We start from the raw sequence: 14,834 nt of genomic DNA on the forward strand, positions 1-14,834 counted from the left end.
CGGCGGACCAGGGACTGGTAGCGTCGGGCACGAATTCGCCCGGGATGCGGAGCGGCTGGCCGTAGACGAGCTCGGCAGCGGACGCCTGGAGGTCTTCCTTGGGGGCCGTGCGAAGGCCCAAAAGGACCCACGGCAGCCGGTCGGCCCAACCGTCGTCCTGAAGGCCGGCCATGAGTGTGGCCTTCATGGAGCGGTGAAACCGCTCGCACAACCCGTTGGCTTGGGGGTGGTAGGCCGTGGTGCGGTGCAGCGTGACCCCCAACGAACGGGCGACCGCGCCCCAAAGCTCAGACGTGAACTGTGGGCCGCGGTCGGACGAGATGTCCGCTGGTGCGCCGAAGCACGCGACCCAGGTGGCGATGAACGCCTGCGCCACGTCAGCGGTGGTGGTGGAGGCGAGGGGCACAGCCTCCGGCCACCTGGTGGTCCTGTCCACCATGGTGAGCAGGTGGGTGAACCCCCGCGAGAGGGGCAGGGGACCCACCAGGTCCACGTGGACGTGGTCGAAACGCCGTTCAGGCACGGCGAAAGGTGCCAGCGGGGCCTGGGTGTGGCGGTGGACCTTGACCCGCTGGTAGGCCGTGCAGGCGTTGGCCCAGTCGCGGATGTTTCGTCGAAGGCCGTGCCAGACGAAACGCGCCGACACCAGCTTCTGAGAAGCTTTCCGGCCCGGGTGAGAAAGGCCGTGGATGGAGGCGAAGATGCGGCGCTGCCAGGAAACGGGCACGATGGGGCGAGGCTGGCCCTGGGAGACGTCGCAGAGCAGGATGGTGCCCGCGAAGGGAATGTCGGCCAGGCGGAGGCCCGTGTCCGCCGCACGGAGTGCCTGCACCGAGGCGTCGGTGGTCTGGTCGGCCGCCATGAGTGCGAAGTCCACGCCGAGGTGGACCGCGTTCGCGCTGGCCCGAGAAAGACAGTCGGCCACGGCGTTGTCTTTGCCGGCGACGTGCCGGATGTCCGTGGTGAACTCCGACACGGCGGAGAGGTGGCGCTGCTGGCGGGCCGACCACGGCTCCGTGACCTTAGCCATTGCGTAGACCAACGGCTTGTGGTCGACGAAAGCCGTGAACGGGCGGCCCTCCAGGAGGTGTCGGAAATGGCGAACGGCCAGGAATAGCCCGAGCAGCTCGCGGTCGAACGTGCTGTAGTTTAACTCGTTCGGCCGGAGTTGCCGGCTGAAAAAAGCGAGTGGCTGCCAAACCCCGTCCACCCATTGCTCATGGACGGCGCCCACCGCGTAGTTGGAGGCGTCCGTAGTGAGGGCGATGGGCGCGTTGAGCACCGGGTGAGCCAGCAGCGTTGCATCGGCGAGGGCCCGTTTGGCGCTGGCGAAGGCCGCGTCCATGGCCGCGGACCAAACAATGTCATGCTTGGCCGGCTTGCCCCGGAGGGCCTCGTAAAGGGGCCGCATGAGCTGAGCAGCGCGGGGCACGAATCGGTGATAAAAATTCACCATGCCGAGGAACTCTTGGAGGGCCTTGATGGAACGGGGACGCGGGAACGTGGTGATGGCCTCGACCTTGGTCGGCAGCGGCACGGCCCCGGTCTTGGTGATGCGGTGGCCCAAAAAGTCAACGGTCGTCGCGCCGAAGTGGCATTTGACCGGGTTGACAATTAAGCCGTGCTCGCTGAGGCGACCGAACAGTGTTCGGAGGTGGAGGAGGTGCTCGGCGCGGGACGTGCTGGCGACGAGGATATCGTCCAGATAGACGAAAAGAAACGGCAGGTCGCGCAGCACGCCGTCCATCAAGCGCTGGAACGCCTGGGCCGCGTTCTTGAGGCCAAACGGCATCCGCAAAAATTCGAACAGGCCGAATGGCGTGATGACGGCCGTCTTCGGGACGTCGGCCGCCCGGACAGGTACCTGGTGGTAGCCCCGTATCAGGTCAATTTTCGAAAAGATGACCCGTCCCGCCAAACGGGCGGAAAAGTCCTGAATATGCGGGATCGGGTACCTGTCGGGGGTGGTAGCGTCGTTGAGACGGCAGTCGTCGCCACACGGGCGCCATCCATGCCCCGGCTTTGGCACGATGTGCAGTGGCGAGGCCCACGCGCTATCGGAGCGCCGCACGATGCCGAGGTGCTCCAGCGCGTCGAACTCGGCCTTCGCCACGGCGAGCTTGGACGGGTCGAGGCGGCGGGCCCTGGCGTAGACCGGCGGGCCCGTAGTGGGTATGTGGTGCTCGATCCCGTGCCGCACCGCGACGGCCGAAAACGTCGGCCGCGTGAGGGCCGGGAATTCCGCGAGCAGGCGAGCGAACTCGTTCGCTGCCGGGAGGGCGCATGCCAGTTCGGTCGGCGCGGAGCTGCTCATCGTGCACGCCAGGGAGCTGAAGGTCTCGGCGTTGACAAGGCGACGACGTTTGACGTCGACCAGCAGCCCGTGCGCGCAGAGGAAGTCGGCGCCCAGCAAAGCCATGGGGACGCAGGCGGTCACAAAAGTCCATTGAAAACGCTGGCTGCCGAAGCAGAGGGTGACGACGCGTGGGCCGAAAGTGCGTATGGCCGAGCCATTAGCAGTGACCAAAGAGGGGCCGCAAACGGCGTCCCGCCTGTCCTGCTCGGAGGCGGGTATGACGCTCAGTTGGGCGCCGGTGTCACACAGGAAACGCCGCCCAGACGCTTTGTCCCGAATAAACAGCAAGTTGCCCGAGTGGCCGGCGCTCATGGCTGGGAATGAACGCCGGCCCGGCCGTTTCCCGACCTGCCGAAAGTGCACGGGGGCCGGCACGTCCGAGCCTTGTGTCCGAACCTGGCGTGGTAATAACACCACGCCCGGTCAGGTGGAGGCCCCGGCCGTCGTGTCGGAAGCGGGCGGTGCGGCGTGGCGGCCGCCAGTTGCACCGGCAGTTCGGCCTCCAACCGCGCAGGGCGCTCGGGCGTCGCCTCGGACGGCGGCGGGCTCCAGGTAACCGCGCCGATGTGCTGGCCCGCCAAGGAGATCTTATCGGCTTCCCTGGCGAGGGCGCGGGAATCCGTGATCAACGTGCCAGCCAGGGCGAGGCGTACCGGGTGAGGCAGCTGGCGAAGGAACAGCTCGCGGAACAGAAAATCCGGAGAGTGCTCACCGAGCAACGAGAGCATATAGTCCATGCGCTCTGACGGGCGCGTGTCGCCGAGCTCGGGCAGAGCGAGCAGGCGCCGTGCGCGTGCTGCCGGTGAGAGGGCGAAAGCGTCGAGGAGGAGTGTCTTCAGCGCGTCGTATTTGTCAGCAGCCGGCGGGTGCTCGAGGAGGCTCAAGGCGCGGGTCGCGGTGGCGGAACCGAGCGCCGCCACAACATGGTGGAAGCGGGTGTCGTCCGCGGTGATGCCTCGCAGGGCGAACTGAGAGTCCGCCTGAGCGAACCAAACAGCCGCGTGAGCCTCCCAGAAGGTAGGCAGTTTAAGCGTCACTGCCGTATCCATGTCGGTAGGTCACCAATGAAGGAACTGCGCTCCAACGCGAGTCGAAAGAATTGACGCGACCAAAGACGGAATTCGTCCGAGTTGCTTTATTGAAACAAAACAGCTCAGGTATTCTGACAAGCCCGTTTATCGGGCAGCAATATATATACACATTTATGTCGGGAAGTTTGCCCGGCAAAAGCTATACCGGGCATGCCCGGGTGTCAAGGGCGAGCCTTGGAAAGGCGAGTTTGGACCTGCCCGGGCGTGTTTGGCTGCGGCCTGGCAAGTCGAGGCTGGGCGTGCCCGGGCGCTCTGGGCGAGCCCTGGAAAGGCGATAGCGGGCATGCCCGGACGCTCTGGGCGAGCCCTGAAAAGGCGATAGCGGGCATGCCCGGACGCTCTGGGCGAGCCCTGGAAAGGCGAGAGCGGGCATGCCCGGGAAAGACGAGACCGGGCGTGCCCGGGAGGTTCGGGCGTGCCCGGGAACAGTAAGTCCGGGCATGCCCGGGAGAGGCGCGTCTGGCCGTGTTCTGGCCGGTGCAAGGCGATTGTGTGCATCCAGCGGTAACCGCTACACTATCATCATTTAATGGGTCAACCTATAAGAAAGACATCACAACATCGTAAGGAAAACCCTCGGAGAACAACATAAATCATGTCATCTTTTGTAACGTTTCCTCTTTGTGCCTCCTTTTTTTGACTGCAGCCAGGAAAGTTTGTTGGAAAAGGAGGGGATCTACGCAGACATGTGGCAGAGACAGTTACAGAACTACGAGGCGTCTGACTCGGCTTCCGAGTCAGAAATAAAAGACCAAGGAACTGAGAAACTTCAACCTCAAGGGAGGAAACGTCACTAGGTGAAATTAAGGAATTTGTTAACCACTGAGCTCAAAACACTGATGGAAAAAAAAAATTCTGCCTCATAAAAAGACACCTAATCAAATCAGTAAAAAGGTGCACGAATGGTAACGATATCAAAGTAATTGTCTTAATTGATAGTCTGATGCCTTCCTCATCCCACTTTTCCTCTGTTTTATCATGTTTATTCCTCTTCTACTTTCTTGACCCAGCCCTTTCCTCCCCTTGGTCAATTTGGCCCAGAGTTTGCAGGTAAATGTGTACAAAATGGATTATCAATGTGTGATCAACATGTTATCTGAACCTGACAACTAAGGAAGATGTTGTAAGTACATTGAAAACGATTTTTGCTTGCATCTGTCATCGTATTAAAACAAAATTATTACTATAAAACTGTTTGCACTTCAAAGGATTGCGATATATTTTATTTTGTAGCTTTATTTGCGTGGCTGGGTTTTCATAGAATGCTGTGTTCCTTGTATTAATGTAGCAGTGACAAGTGATACCTTTTTCTTTTTTTGTAAAGGATCAACTAGTCCTAATAGGAAGAATTTGTGAATCGGCTTTATACCATTTTTTTTTATCGAATATGTGACACTAAACTGTCACAGCACTGTTTTTGTCGAAGAAAAAACTTCAAAATGTGATAAAGTGATTATGCACTGTCAACGAGAATGTGTGAGCCTTTGGCAACAAACAAGCTTTGATTTCCACATTGTACATGATAACTATGTGTAGGTATAAATAATAAACTGCAGTCCTTTGATTCACTTTATGCACAGTGTCCCCTGAAACCATCAGCATTAATGTCTCGGCATACACTGTTCCCATAGGGTTCACAGGGTTATGTCTCAATGCCTTTGCACAGGGATTGTGAAACAATAAATGACGTCTTTAACTTCTCAAATGTGTTACAGTTTATTTTGCTTGTGACAAGGACCTTTGCTGTCTTCACTTTCCCCATTCTGTCTGAATACTTGCTGTGTCACAACCTGAAAAGGATTGCAATTCAATGCGAGAATCACATCTTTCCCAAACCGGTCAAAGATGGGGCAAGCGTCAACTGTCCGAGCGATTTTTCCTCTGCCCGTATGGAAGTGGAGTTTGGCATCAATGCCTGGAAGAATGTGAAGGACTGCACAAAGATACCCTGAGTGTACAACCACCAGTTTGGACACTCCAAGTACAACTACCTGTAGTTTGGACACCCCTAGTACAACTTCCAGTTTGGACACCCATAGTACAACTAGCAGTTTTGGAACTCATTCCGTCCAGCGGTTCAAGTGTTGTGTAGAAGTTAAGCAAACATATTGTTGCGGTTTTGAGAGTGTACATATACCATCATTAAAGGTTAACGGTTTGCCCCCGTAGTTAGTCCACAAGCAACACATAGGCCCCTTAGAACATTAGCTATGTCATAGTATGTGTGAGGATAAGGCCATTTCCACTAGTGATACTTGCGCTGTGTAAAGAAATAATAAGCTTAGGCCCCGTTCATTTTTGCCTCCACCCTCCAAATCTACCTCGTTGGGCAGCATCCATCCCGCGCCCCATTTTGGCTATTGCACCTCGCATTAGGATGTTCACTAGTCAAGGGACATGAGGTAGGCCTGAGAGAGGGTGGGGCCGGCGTTGAGGTCGGGGAGCGGCAGCGGGAGACGTTAAGAGCCACCAGCCAATCAGGGCTCGGGTGACATGGCGTGAGGGGCGTGGTAAGGGCGTGCCGATATAAGCGCGCGCACAAAGCCCTTAAACAGGACTCGCTGGGGAAGGCTGGCTTTGTGAGGACTGTCGAGGACTCGCATGTTTGGGCTTGCGCATGATAAAGGACTCGTGCGAAAGGACTTACAGAGGGAGCTTGTGGTATCCAGAGAACTCGCATGATAAGGACTTCTGCGGGAGAGGCGCTTTGCTATTGAGCTTGCATTGGGAGCGCTATTGAACTTGTATTGGAAGCGTATATAGCTGCAGCCACGCCAGCGTAATCGCCCAGCCAGCTTTACCTTTCGCCCCGTAATTGTCCGATCCGCGTCAACGACCCGCGGGGAGCTTCTGCCGCCCTGGCCATCTTCTTCGCGGTGCGAGTCGAGGACCGGAGCGAACTGCCTGGACGCCATCATCCCTGGACCATCAACCTGACCATCTGCAATCCCCGTGTGAGTGTGTCTGAGTGTGAAACGGGCCTGTGTCCTGGGCTAAGTATAAGACTGTATAAGGCTGCACTGTGTGTTCTTCTTCTCCTTCCTGTACAAATTGTAAATAAATCTGTTATTCCTTGTTTCTTCCTAATTCGACCGTATCAGTGATTTCCTCCATTTGGGTAAGAATGGCACGATTAGAACCGCTCGGATCGGGTTTAGCCATTGATAACAGCTCGGGTCACGGTTCGCTATCGCTCGGCGTTTCCACCTACAACCGTGATTTGGGCGGGGCTTGTTTCCTTGCTTCCTCGGCGGCGTTGGTACTTAGGTAATAGGAATTCGGCCTACAACCCTATTTAACGCCGCCCGGAAGGAACGTCATAGCCCCGGATCCCGTCGGCTAGTCAGAGACAAGGGGACTAATCCCCCCTTGGTAAGGGGAAAGGCCGAAGAGGAGATCCGCAACAATATGAACACTTCGAGAATAATAGTACAAACACTTAATTTTTGAGGTAATAAAAAATTATTGACATTATGGGAGCCATGGGTGTTGCCTGTAAGTATCATTGTTTGCACTTGGCTTGGTGTTTATTACTTGCAAAATCGAAGATTTTTCAAGTATATTGGTCAGTTGCGTTTGTTATTCTGTCTGTTTGTTACTTGCGAAAATCGAAGATTTTTCAAGTATACTGTATTGGTTGGTCTTGTGCTTATTCTGTCTGTCTGAAAAAATCCAGCAAGGAAAGCAAAGATGGCGGAAAGGGGATTGTTACGGATCCGTCATTTCCGCCTTTGTTGTTATTTATATACTTGTAGGATTTTTAGTTTCGGGTAATATTGTTGTTAAGATTTTTGTGTGAAATGGAGATGACTTTAGTAAAAGGTAAAAATTAATGTTTGTGAAGGAAAAAGGAAAACACGACAGAGACCGGAAGAAGAGAGATGGATAGGGGCAGAGAGAGGAGGAGAGAGCTGTGAGTCACGTCGAGGCTGTGAGCAGACTTGTTTTTATATATTGGTCGCGAATGAGTTGAGGTTTCCCGTGAAAGGGATTGCGTGACATCGTCATATATTGCGAGTGCAATTAAACATGCGTCTCAGGTTTTATCACCAAGTGTGAGTCATCATTGGAGAAATCAAGCACCTCCATTACGGGCCTGTACGCCATTTTGTCCTCGAAGAAGAAGAGGCTGTCCGCTTGGTGCATCTTGTTTTGCTGTTGGGATTTCCGTATCGACCTCATCTTGTTGATTGCCGTTGTTTTACCTATCGGCTCAAATCCCATATCAACCTCTCACCTTGTAACTCATCCACAGTTGCGCCAATACCTGCCAATTGATTTGCCGTTCTGCACGACCTCAATCTTCAACCAGCATGGAGATCCATGCACGGACTTTGGGGAATGTTACATTCCACTCACGTTTGGCGTATCGTGAGTTTATTGCTTTGAGAGCATTTGGGAATGATGGTACCATCATATGTATTGTGATGCAAGTGACTTGTTTTGTTCTACAATTGCATTGGTGTGGTTTTACCATGGTTTATTAGAACACTCAAAATAACAAATCTTTCTGCCGTGTTCCTGCTCCAGACTCTGAGGTGCACCGTAGCCGGGGTTTGGGGAGGTAACACGGAACAGGATGTAATTAGCTTTCCTAAAAATCCAGCAAGGAAAGCAAAGATGGCAGAAAGGGAATGCATGACAGCAGTGGATGGGGCAATGGAGAAAATTCTGCAAATAAGTATCTGTCAACACGTGGCACTAATAACATCACACCCTTCGTCCACTGCAGACTGCAATATCTGTCAGACCTTGTTACATGGTTTACACTTTGATGTCATTTATTTGTAGAAAGGGTGGATTAATGTTTCATATATGTGGAATTATGGGGAAAGACTGCACGGGGGCTGACAGAATGGCCTAGACTAAAGGTATGCAAACTCACCTCTAGGCTGTCGAGCCTGGATTCGACCCAGCTATAAACTGTTATCCTGGTGATTCACAGGCAGGGGGGATTCATCAATGTTTGTGCCGTCCCTAGGAAGGACATTAAGCGGGCGTTCCGTCTGTCTGCATTAGTTGGTGAACGTTAAAGATCCCAAACGTTAAAAAACGGTGCCTTTCACAAAGAGTAGGCAACCTATCGCCAAATTTCAAAATTCCAAAAATAGCCTGGCCAAGTCCAAACTTCCGGCCTTAACCTTAGTCGAAGGTTAGGCTTGATGAGCTGGTTCATTTAAGACTCAGGCTAAGCTTCCCCGGCCAACTCCACATGAACGTGGGTATAATTGTGCCCGTTAAAGAAGAAGATGGGGATAGACTGCATAGGATGGTAGAAGTGGCCAACTGGCATGATGTGGGTTTCTTTGGAGGGGTGGAGCGGGTCCGTGAACTTCACCTTTGTTACCCTGGTTTTAGGGACCTGGAGGACTGAACCCAATCACATTGTACTTTATTACAGTTGCCAAACTCGATTACATATTCAACTTTGTTACTTATTCCATCAGAGACAGCTCACTTTTATTACAAACAACAGTATACAATACATGATGTTTTAATGTTTTGTTGAACAAGTTAGAATAATAATCATAAAACCATTGACAACAGAGAAACATGTTGGGCTGCATTGCTCAATGGACAGTTAGAAGCATTCATATTGGCCAATTACAAACTGCTGAGTTCCAATTTTCCACTTCCCAAACACTCGTTTTCAGACCTTTGCTCTCAAGTGATGTTACTTTTGTTATTCATTCACTCCATTACCAATATTGACTTGAGCTGCTCCTGATTCTCCTCCACGTCGTGTTTGCTGCCTTTCCACTTGCCTCCATTACTGTGTCTCCTTTGTTTCGTCACTGGCACCTGCATCTTCAGCAGCATTGTTGTTTTGGAGGTTTTTGTAATGACGCTTGAAAAATCCAACCTGAGCAGGAACATTTTGAGAAAAGTCACCAATAACAGGGCATTTTCAATTTCATTATTTTTTTTTTTAATACGAGATTGAGGCTCATGTAAGAGCTAACATTAATGACAAAAAAACAAATGGACACATAAGACAAAATAAAGGGAGCGGGAGACCAGATGGGGAGAGAGGGGGAAGCACACAAGTACAACATTTGAGAGCAGGGACATCTGGAGATCTGTGGGAGGGAGAGGGCTTGGGGGGAGGAGGCATGGGAAGGAGGGTGGGGGTGGGAGAGGTAAAAACCACATGGAGTAAAAAAACAACACATGGACACAGCTTCGACTTCCAGGAAAGAAGTCGGTATTTCAGAAAAATGGATCTGGGGTGTATTAACAGGGGTAAAAAAGATCAAGGTTTTGGATGGGGGAAGACAAGAGATGGTGGTGAACAGCTGTTTTAAAGACCTGGAGGGTGGAGTGGGATTGAAGAGAGTGAGGGAGTTTGTTCCAGAGGTGGGAGTAAAGAGGAATGAAAGAATGAAGGTGAGCCTTCATCATCCACACAATCCATGCAAGTGCAGTAATCTGTCTTACAACTTTCAGATTGTTGTGTTACATGTGGGCTGGCGGGTTTGGTCTTGAAGTACACACACTCCCCTCTAAGCTTGGGGTTGAATCCCGACCCAGCTATAAACTGTCATCCTGGTGTTTCACAACGGTGATTCATCAATGTGTGTGTCGTCCCTCGGATGGACGTTAAACAGGTGTCTCGTCTGCTGGCATTCGTTGGTGGACCTGGTCCCACGATGTCCTTTGTGAACAGTCGGCGAGCCATCACCGGCACCATGCACAAATTACAAATCCCCGCCCTAACTGCTGCTGGGAGAGGGATGGCAAACCACCCAGTATGAACCTCACCAAGAAACTGCTTTGGTACCACCAACGCACTGTAACAGAGTTATGTTACAGAGCCTATTGGTGTAACAGAGTTATGTTACAGAGCCTACTAGTGTAACAGAGTTATGTTACAGAGCATACTTGTGTAACAGAGTTATGTTACGGAGCCTACAAGTGTAACAGTTATGTTACAGAGCCTACTCGTGTAACAAAGTTATGTTACGGAGCCTACTAGTGTAACAGAGTTATGCTACAGAGCCTACTTGTGTAAAAGAGTTATGTTACGGAGCCTACAAGTGTAACAGTTATGTTACAGAGCCTACTCGTGTTAGAGCTTACTAGTGTAACCGAGTTATGTTACAGAGCCTACTCGTGTTACAGAGCCTACTAGTGTAACAGAATTATGTTACAGAGCCTACTAGTGTAACAGAGTTATGTTACGGAGCCTACTAGTGTAACAGAGTTATGTTACAGAGCCTACTAGTGTAACAGAGTTATGTTACAGAGCCTACTCGTGTTACAGAGCCTACTAGTGTAACAGAATTATGTTACAGAGCCTACTCGTGTTACAGAGCCTACTAGTGTAACAGAATTATGTTACAGAGCCTACTCGTGTTACAGAGCCTACTAGTGTAACAGAATTATGTTACAGAGCCTACTAGTGTAACAGAGTTGTGTTACAGAGCCTACTAGTGTAACAGAGTTATGTTACAGAGCCTACTAGTGTAACAGAGTTATGTTACAGAGCCTACTCGTGTTACAGAGCTTACTAGTGTAACAGAGTTATGTTACAGAGCCTACTAGTGTAACAGTTATGTTACAGAGCCTACTATTGTAACAGCTATGTTACAGAGCCTACTAGTGTAACAGAGTTATGTTACAGAGCCTACTCGTGTTACAGAGCTTACTATTGTGACAGTTATGTTGCAGAGCCTACTCGTGTTAGAGCTTACTAGTGTAACCGAGTTATGTTACAGAGCCTACTCGTGTTACAGAGCTTACTAGTGTAACAGAGTTATGTTACAGAGCCTACTAGTGTAACAGAGTTATGTTACAGAGCCTACTAGTGTAACAGTTATGTTACAGAGCCTACTCGTGTAACAGAGTTATGTTACAGAGCCTACTCATGTAACAGAGTTATGTTACAGAGCCTACTAGTGTAACAGAGTTATGTTACAGAGCCTATCGACACGGACTACATGGACCTTGCTCCGGAAGATGAAAGTGAACAGATGACGACGTTCGCTGGTTTGATAATATCTCAATACAATCGTGATTTAACATGTTTTGATATATTAATACTATAATATTAATTTGGGATTGGGATGATGAATAATGCTATTTGGAAAGAAAATATAGAGATTTTGAATTTAAAGCAGAATGAGGAAATGATGTAAGCGTTTCCATCTGTGACATTTGTGGATTTCCCATTTGCAATTTCAAGGTCTGGTGTTGGCTTAGCGGTTAGGGTGCTGGCTTGGGATCCTAAGATCCTGGGTTCGAATCCCAGTCAATTGTTGAATTAACGCCAAGGGGGTTAATGCACCCTGCTCATCCTTCCGAGGTCGGCAAATTGAGTACCAGTTCGCTGGTAATTCCCTGTGTGTCGCAAGAGGTGACCAACAGGGCTGGCATGTCGCAAGAGGTGACCAACAGGGTTGGCAGCAGGAAGGGCATCCGGCCATAAAACATTGCTTCAAAAAGGAGACCACGGTGCCCAAAAAAGGCCAACCCCTGCTCTGCGGGGAAAAATGGCCTCTGAAGGTGGTTCCATTTGCAGTTTCACCATAGCAACATTCAGTCTGGGTACGTTCTTTGTCCAAGTCCTTCATGAAACTGCTGTCAATGCCTGATGCTTGACTGAAGGTGGCACAGGAATGTGGAATTTATTGGTTCATCGTTTGACATTCACTGTTTGTTTGTTTTTTTTACCCAAGTCATTCACGAACTGGATGTCCATGCCTAAAGTAAAAAAAAAAAAAAAAATGCTAACTGGTATTCCCACCCAGGTCATACTATCCTCTTCAACTAAAGTATCAAACAAGCCCGGCTGCGCTGCTGTTAGCCTATCGGTCTTGTTTGATAGTAATACACGCATACACTAGCACAGATCTCAGGGGTTTTTGAAATGAACTTTAAACATGTTGACAAAACTTCCTTTTGTTAAGATAAAGAAGTTTAAAATTTAATTGAAAAAAAGATGAAATCCACTTCCTTTTGATGGTGGAGAAGCAGCCAACTCTACCAAATCGTCCAACATGTCCTGACCCATGGGGGCACGAAATGTGTGGAAATTCCTTGTGTGTATCATGAGTAACACGGATGTGATATTGAAACGTTTTGGTGAATTTCAGGCGATTCACTCGAGATGAACAGCATGTCCTACGTTTTGCCGATTACTGGTGATGGGTGAAAGAAATCTGTGGGCAAGTGATCCTATATCTCTCAAATGCAAGGTGAACCCAAGTGGCCTTTTGCGGTGAATCTGTTCTAATTCATATGGACGAATGGCTCCAACTTATGGCTGACTTTAGAACGGAAGAGAATAAAGGAGTCGAGTCAGATTGAAGTAGTAGGCACCCTAAAGGATGCCTTGCATGTGTAAAGTTGCATAAAGGCAACCTAATATGGAAAGCATACCTTATACAACACCGCCATGATGAGCAGAAACAAGAAGAGGCCCCCCAGTAGGCTGCCTGCGATGATTGGCACCAGGTTTAAGTATGACTGCACCTCAATTACTTTGTCCACCTGCAGTGAAACAGCATTTGTATTACTATACATTCTAGTGAAGGAGCAGCGCTCCTGCTTGAGACGGACGAAGTGACGGACAAGACACAAACTCGTCCGAGAAGATGTTTAATGTATAATCAACTCGGGAACTCTGAAAGCCCGTTTATCGGGTTCGCATACATATAATCCAAGCCAAAAAGCATACGTCAGAACCAAAGCCACGCCTCTCAGGCGAAGCACGCTTTGGTGGTCATGTGACGGACAGGTGCAAGCAATTATAACCTCGGCGCCGCGGTTTGTCCGCCGATTACGTCACCGGCTGGGGCAAGGAGATTATGTTGCTGGTCTCGAGCTTTGGGGGACCCATGGGTCGCTACACAAGCCCCCCCAGAATCGACTTGGTCCAGGAAGGTCAACCTGAGGGGGGTCCGGATGACCTGACCGAAACGACCCCTGGCTGGTCGCGGGGGGGGGAGGGTCCGGTGTGGTGGCGGGTGGCCGGCCTGGGGTTGCAGTGGACGGGGGGCGGCCGCGCCGCGGTGGGAGAGCCAGCCGTGGCGGCTGGCCGACGTCCATGTGGGCCGGCTTGAGGTGGTCCACCGAAATCCGGTCCGCCCGGCCGCCGATACTGACGACGAAGGACTTGTTGTCCCGTCGTAGGACCCGGAAGGGTCCGTCGTATGGTGGCCGGAGCGGCCCCCGGTGCGCGTTGTGGCGCACAAAGACGTACTCCGCCGTGCGGAGTGCTGCGGGGACGTAGGATTGGGGGTCGCCGTGGCGGGACATGGGCACCGGGGCGAAACGTTGGGCGGCCTCCTGGAAGTCCGTGCGCTGGCGCGCGGCGGACCGGGGGCTGGTGGCGTCGGGCACGAACTCGCCCGGGACGCGGTGGGCCTGGCCGTACACCAGCTCGGCGGTGGACGCCTGGAGGTCCTCCTTTGGAGCCGTGCGGAGGCCCAAAAGGACCCATGGGAGCCGGTCGGCCCAGCCGTCGTCCTGGAGGCCAGCCATGAGTGCGGCCTTCATGGAGCGGTGGAACCGCTCGCACAACCCGTTGGCCTGGGGGTGGTAGGCCGTGGTGCGGTGCAGGGTAACGCCCAACGTGCGGGCGACCGCGCCCCACAGTTCGGACGTGAACTGTGGGCCGCGGTCCGACGAGATGTCCGCCGGTGCGCCGCAACGCACGACCCAGGTGGCGATGAACGCCTGGGCCACGTCGGCGGTGGTGGTGGAGGCGAGGGGCATGGCCTCCGGCCACCTGGTGGTCCTGTCCACCATGGTAAGCAGGTGGGTGAACCCCTGCAATGGGGGAAGGGGACCTACCAGGTCCACGTGGACGTGGTCGAAACGTCGCTCGGGCACAGTGAAAGGAGCCAGCGGAGCCTGGGTGTGACGGTGGACCTTGGCCCGCTGGCAGGGTGTGCAGGCGTTGGCCCAGTCGCGGACGTCCCGTCGCAACCCGTGCCAGACGAAACGTGCCGACACCAGCCTCTGGGACGCCTTCCGGCCCGGGTGAGAGAGGCCGTGGAGCGAAGCAAAAATGCGCCACCGCCAGGTGACCGGCACAATGGGGCGAGGTCGGCCTTGGGAGACGTCACAAAGCAGGACCGTGTCCGCGAAGGGGACGACAGCCAAGGGGAGGCCATTGTCCGCCACCCGGAGCGCCTGCACCGTGCCGTCGGTGGCCTGGTCCGTCGCCATCAAGGCGAAATCGACGCCGAGGTGGACGGCGTTGGCGCCGGCTCGAGAAAGGCAGTCGGCCACGGCGTTGTCCTTTCCGGCGACGTGCCGGATGTCCGTGGTGTATTCCGACACGGCGGAGAGGTGGCGCTGCTGGCGGGCCGACCACGGCTCCGTGACCTTGGCCATGGCGAAAATCAATGGCTTGTGGTCGACAAAGGCCGTGAATGGGC

The 14,834-nt window shown here is 52.5% G+C and overlaps 2 protein-coding genes across 8 annotated transcripts in view; one reads left to right on the forward strand and one right to left on the reverse strand.

Moving 5' to 3' along the window:
- ABCB6 (ATP binding cassette subfamily B member 6 (LAN blood group)) overlaps nucleotides 1-5,015 on the forward strand; it is a 129,124-nt gene extending 124,109 nt beyond the window's left edge. For 5 of the 6 annotated variants that reach the window (XM_068120014.2, XM_068120022.2, XM_068120006.2 and 2 more), the window contains exon 21: nucleotides 4,094-5,015. In XM_068120014.2, coding sequence (XP_067976115.2) covers nucleotides 4,094-4,244 — 151 coding nt within the window. In that variant the 3' untranslated portion in view covers nucleotides 4,245-5,015. The remainder of the gene's footprint in view (nucleotides 1-4,093) is intronic. The other variant, XM_078778571.1, reaches the window with a different exon arrangement.
- Nucleotides 5,016-8,822: 3,807 nt separating this feature from the next.
- Nucleotides 8,823-14,834, reverse strand: part of LOC137429790 (integrin alpha-M) — a 240,431-nt gene continuing 234,419 nt past the window's right edge. For both annotated transcript variants that reach the window (XM_078778582.1, XM_068120046.2), the window contains 2 exons: nucleotides 12,829-12,939; nucleotides 8,823-9,310 (listed from right to left, as the gene is read on the reverse strand). In XM_078778582.1, the coding sequence (XP_078634708.1) occupies nucleotides 9,218-9,310; nucleotides 12,829-12,939 (204 nt within the window). In that variant the 3' untranslated portion in view covers nucleotides 8,823-9,217. The remainder of the gene's footprint in view (nucleotides 9,311-12,828; nucleotides 12,940-14,834) is intronic.

The sequence above is a fragment of the Myxine glutinosa genome, chromosome 1 (assembly GCF_964187855.1).
Source record: "Myxine glutinosa chromosome 1, kmMyxGlut1.1, whole genome shotgun sequence".
Classification (NCBI taxonomy): domain Eukaryota; kingdom Metazoa; phylum Chordata; class Myxini; order Myxiniformes; family Myxinidae; genus Myxine; species Myxine glutinosa.